General features: G+C 52.5%; 1 protein-coding gene across 1 annotated transcript; it reads left to right on the top strand.

Annotated features, from left to right (window-relative positions):
- Positions 1 to 662: 662 nt before the first annotated feature.
- On the top strand, positions 663 to 2,915 carry LOC119960920 (zinc finger protein 850-like; the record flags this gene model as incomplete). Its single annotated transcript, XM_038788504.1, has 1 exon — positions 663 to 2,915. A coding segment is annotated over one exon (2,073 nt), but the record flags the coding sequence as incomplete, so codon positions are not given.
- Between the last annotated feature and the right edge of the window lie 2,909 nt (positions 2,916 to 5,824).

The following is a 5,824-nucleotide window of genomic DNA, read 5'->3' as shown; positions in this document are numbered from 1 at the left end:
CTGTTTATGAATAAAAGCAAATTACTGCGGATGCTGGAATCTGAAGCCAAAGAGAAAATGCTGGAACATCTCAGCAGGTCTGGCAGCATCTGTAGGGAGAGAAAAGAGCTAACAAAGGACCATCTGGACTCAACATGAGATCTTTTCTCTCCCTACAGATCCTGCCAGACGTGCTGAGATGTTCCAGCATTGTCTCTTCGGTTATTGTTTATGAAGCTCAAGATCGAATTTGCTTTGCCATCTATTCTCTTTAATATGACTTGTAGATGTACAAAATCCCTCTTCACCTCTTTCTCCTCCCAAAGAGGCCAGTTGGGTTTTTATAACAATCCAGCAGTTTTCATGGTCACTTTGTCCGAGAGCCGGCCCCACAAATGACCAGAATCATTCAGCTCAATTTCACAACCTGCCTTTGTGTTTCTGTGGGTTCTCACTCACTCCCTATTTTCTGTTTTCAATCAATTTCACAGGGTGTTCGAAGGGGAGGCTTCAAAGTCCGGAAACTCAAACCAAGCATCACATCAGGGTCTGACAGGGTCCTCAATTTATCATATCCGGAATATCACCGGATTTTGAACATGGAAGGAAAAAGCATCGTTCACAGTGGGGAGAAACCGTACACGTCATCAGGCCCCATGAGACAGAAATGCAGCCGCACTGAGGAGAAACCGTGGAAATGTGCGGACTGTGGGAAAGGATTCACTTACCCATCCAAGCTGGAAACTCATCGACGTGTTCACACTGGGGAGAGACCATTCACCTGCTCCACGTGTGGGAAGGGATTCGCTAAGTCATCCAACCTGCTGAGTCACCAGCGAGTTCACACAGGGGAGAGGCCATTCACCTGCTCCACGTGTGGGAAGGGATTCACTCAGTCATCCCACCTGCTGAGTCACCAGCGAGTTCACACAGGGGAGAGACCATTCACCTGCTCCACGTGTGGGAAGGGATTCGCTAAGTCATCCAAACTGCTCAGTCACCAGCGAGTTCACACTGGGGAGAGACCATTCACCTGCTCCACCTGTGGGAAGGGATTCGCTAAGTCATCCAAACTGCTCAGTCACCAGCGTGTTCACACTGGGGAGAGGCCATTCACCTGCTCCACCTGTGGGAAGGGATTCACTCATTCATCCACCCTGCGGAAACACCAGCGTGTTCACACTGGGGAGAGACCGTTCACCTGCATCAAGTGTGGGAAGGGATTCACTGAGTCATCCAACCTGCTGAGTCACCAGCGAGTTCACACTGGGGAGAGACCATTCACCTGTTCCCAGTGTGGGAAGGGATTCACTGAGTCATCCAACCTGCTGAGTCACCAGCGAGTTCACACTGGGGAGAGACCGTTCACCTGCTCCACGTGTGGGAAGGGATTCACTCGGTCATCCACACTGCGGAAACACCAGCGAGTTCACACTGGTGAGAGACCATTCACCTGTTCCCAGTGTGGGAAGGGATTCACTGAGTCATCCAACCTGCTGAGTCACCAGCGAGTTCACACAGGGGCGAGACCATTCACCTGCTCCACGTGTGGGAAGGGATTCACTCAGTCATCCCACCTGCTGAGTCACCAGCGAGTTCACACTGGGGAGAGACCGTTCACCTGCTCCACGTGTGGGAAGGGATTCACTGAATCATCCACACTGCGGAAACACCAGCAAATTCACACTGGGGAGAGACCGTTCACCTGCTCCACGTGTGGGAAGGGATTCACTGAATCATCCCAACTGCGGAAACACCAGCGTGTTCACACTGGGGAGAGACCGTTCACCTGCTCCACGTGTGGGAAGGGATTCACTCAGTCAGCCAACCTGCTGAGACACCAGCGAGTTCACAGTGGGGAGAGACCGTTCACCTGCTCCACGTGTGGGAAGGGATTCACTGAATCATCCACACTGCGGCAACACCAGCGAGTTCACACTGGGGAGAGACCATTCACCTGCTCCACGTGTGGGAAGAGATTCACTCAGTCATCCACACTGCGGAAACACCAGCGAATTCACACTGGGGAGAAACCGTACACATCATCAGGCCCCATGAGACAGAAATGCAGCCGCACTGAGGAGAAACCGTGGAAATGTGCGGACTGTGGGAAAGGATTCACTTACCCATCCAAGCTGGAAACTCATCGACGTGTTCACACTGGGGAGAGACCATTCACCTGCTCCACGTGTGGGAAGGGATTCGCTAAGTCATCCAACCTGCTGAGTCACCAGCGAGTTCACACAGGGGAGAGGCCATTCACCTGCTCCACGTGTGGGAAGGGATTCGCTAAGTCATCCAACCTGCTGAGTCACCAGCGAGTTCACACAGGGGAGAGGCCATTCACCTGCTCCACGTGTGGGAAGGGATTCGCTAAGTCATCCAACCTGCTGAGTCACCAGCGTGTTCACACTGGGGAGAGACCGTTCACCTGCTCCACGTGTGGGAAGGGATTCGCTAAGTCATCCAAACTGCTGAGTCACCAGCGTGTTCACACTGGGGAGAGACCGTTCACCTGCTCCACGTGTGGGAAGGGATTCACTCAATCATCCAACCTGTTGCGTCACCAGCGAGTTCACACTGGGGAGAGACCATTCACCTGCTCCACGTGTGGGAAGGGATTCACTCAGTCATCCAACCTGCTGAGTCACCAGCGAGTTCACACTGGGGAGAGACCATTCACCTGCTCCACGTGTGGGAAGGGATTCACTCAGTCATCCAACCTGCTGAGTCACCAGCGAGTTCACACTGATTAGAGACCGTTTCAATGTCCAGACTGTGGGAAGAGCTATAATAGTTCTTGGGAATTGATGAGTCATCAACGTGTTCACACTGACGAGAGACCATTCAGGTGCTCTCACTGCGGGACTGGGTTCAGACAATCATCTTACCTCACTGCACATCAACGAGTTCACACTGGGGAGAGGCCATTCACCTGCTCCCAGTGTGGGAAGGGATTCACCACTTCATCCCACCTGCTGAAACACCAACGAGGCCACAAGTAACCACAGTGATTGGATTTTGCTGTGAACTCACATTCAGGACTGAGCCATGTTCATTTGGGTCTCTTTCTGCTGATGACAAAGTCCGGCCCATTTACAGGGGCTAATATTCTGGCTGAAAGTTAAATAAATTAGAATTATGTTAAATACGCAGTGTTGAAACTTTCTAATATCTCTGACACAAGTTAGTTCCTTTTGAAGTTCTCTCGCTCTCTCCTGTCTCTTCCATCCTCACCTCCAACAAGAAGTGTGAGGAGCTTGTGGAGCTTCTTTGTGACTGAGATTGAGTCAATCCGATCAGCTGCCTCTGCTGCTTCCCGCCCTTCCACGAGCCCACCGGACCAAACTGTCGCTAAATTTCATCCTTTTGACTTCTGGTGGCGGCCATGGAGTAGGAGGTCGCGCATTTGGGAGCTCCCGCTCGTGACGGACATTTTGAACCTATTCTCCCAATTTTTTTCGGAATTCTATTAGAAACATCGGTGGAGAGTGAGACAGTGAGGAGAAATCCCCCACTAGTATGTGGAGCCGTGGACCAGAAACAGTCGTAAAAGAAGAATTAGTTGAGCAGCGAAGCTGACTGTAGAACCTGCAGCGCGGGAAAGCATGGCAGAGGCGCAGGATCCCGGTTTGGTGACACAGTGGTCAATGTTACTGCGGGTGGAGTTCATTCATGAGAGCTTCACCAAGCAAATGAAGGCAACCTAATTAAGGCAAGGATTGATTGGGTGGAACGGGCTGGAAGCCCATAGACCGGCGATCCAGAAGGTGGCTGAGCACGAGGACCATTTAACCGCTTTGGAGGTGGAGGTGGGGCTGATGAGGGACCACCAGGAAAAGTTGCAGGAGGACCTGGAGAACAGGTCCCTGAGACAGAACCTGAGGATTGTTGGCCTCCTGGAGGGCAGTGAAGGGTCGGACGCAAGGGCATGTGTGACAAATATGCTGGAAAAGCTGATGGGAGATGGAGCGTTTTCTCGACCCTTGGAAGTAGATAGAGCGCTTGCGAGGAAGCCGCGAGTGATATGAACCTCTGAGGGTGATCCGGGTGCGAATGCATCGCTTCCTGGGTAAGGAGCGGATTTTGCGGTGGGCGAAGCAGACACTGAGCTGCAAGTGGGAGAACTGTGAGCTGCGCATCTACCAGGACCTGGGCGTGAAACTGGCCAAAAGACGAGCTGGATTCAATAGGGTAAAATTGGCCCTCTTCGAGCAGGGTGTGAAGTTTGGGTTGTTACCCAATGCGTCTGTGGGTCACGTTTGAGGGCCAAGAACTTTACCTTGAATCGCCGGACGAAGCGATGGACTTTATCAAAGACAAAAGGCTGGCAGGAGTTTGAGGGCATTGAACCTTGGGGGAAGGTATTGCGGTATCGATTCTGTTAACGTTTCCTTAGTTTTGATCTGTATATGCAGTGCTCTCTGTGTAACAGTTTTTTAGGCCGTTGCTTAGATTTGTAAAGTTAACTTTATTTCAGTAGGTAGATGGTGGAGGGATTTTTTCTACTGTGTGTTGATTGGGGACTGTGATGTTTTGAATATGTATGTTCGAGCGGGGGGGGGGATGGGGTAGGATGTCTGGCGCCATGGGTGGGTTACCAGGCTAGGTGGGCTAAATCACGGAAGTGCAGTGGGGGAGCGGGTGGTGAGCAGGTGGTAAGTTTGTTCAGGGGGGTTGGGATTCTTGTGCTGCTAAAGTGGGGCGGAGGGGGGAAGAGGGAGCTGCTCTGCTGACAGAGGGGAAACTGTTGCTGAGAGACAAACGGGGAGGTCGAGGACAGTGGATGCCCAAAGGCGGGCCAATGGAGGTGAATTGTGGGGGTGGGTGGGGTAGACCCGTGGAGGTTCGGACGGCCAAGAGTGAAGGAATTTTCTTTTTTTCTCCCATGTGCACAAAGCGTACTGCCGGATCGACTTCTTTATTCTGAGCATGGTTCTACTGGCGGGGGTGGTTGATACCGAATATTCGGCAATTGCTCTGTCGGACCATGCCCCACATTGGGTGGATTTACGGGTGAGTAAGGAGAGAGGGCAGCGCCCGCAATGGAGGTTGGATGTGGGACTGTTAGCGGATGAGGGGGTGTGCGGGCGGGTGAGGGAATCTATCCAGAACTATTTGGAAATAAATGACACGGGGGGTGTCTCGGCAGCAACGGTTTGGGAAGCGCTGAAGGCAGTGGTTAGGGGGGAGTTAATGTCGATACGGGCCCATAGGGAAAAGGTGGAGCAAGCAGAGAGGGACAGGGTAGTTGGGGAAATACTCCAGGTGGACAGGACATATTCGGAGGCCCCGGAGGCGGGGTTATTGAAGGAGCAGCAGAGGCTAGACATGGAGTTTGAGCTGTCCAGGGAAGGCGGTGGAGCAACTGAGGAAAGCTAGGGGGGCGGTATATGAGTACGGTGAGAAGGCCAATACGATACTGGCGCATGAGCTGAGGAAAAGGGAGGCAGCCAGGGAGATAGGAAGAGTGAAGGTCAGACGTGGGAATGCGGTCTTGTACCCAGCAGGGGTGAACGGGGTGTTTAAGGAGTTTTTAGCAAGTTATATGAGCCGGAACCACCAGCTGGGGTAGAGGGGATGAGGCAGTTTCTGGGTGAGTTGAAGTCCGAAGGAAGGACTGATGGAGGGGTCAAGAGCCCTGATTGGAATTGAAGAAATAATAGAGGGGCTGGAGGCCAGGCATTGGGTAAGGCCCTGGGACCAGACAGCTACCCAGTTGAATTTTATAAGAAGTTCTCGGAGATGCTGGGCCCGCTGCTGGTGAGGGTATTTAATGAGGCAAGGGAGCAGGGTGCCCTTCCCCCAACAATCTCGCAGGCCTTGATCCTGAAGCGGGTGATGG

The sequence above is a fragment of the Scyliorhinus canicula genome, unplaced genomic scaffold, assembly GCF_902713615.1.
Source record: "Scyliorhinus canicula unplaced genomic scaffold, sScyCan1.1, whole genome shotgun sequence".
Lineage (NCBI taxonomy): Eukaryota > Metazoa > Chordata > Chondrichthyes > Carcharhiniformes > Scyliorhinidae > Scyliorhinus > Scyliorhinus canicula.
This window is presented reverse-complemented; position numbering and strand designations above follow the sequence as displayed.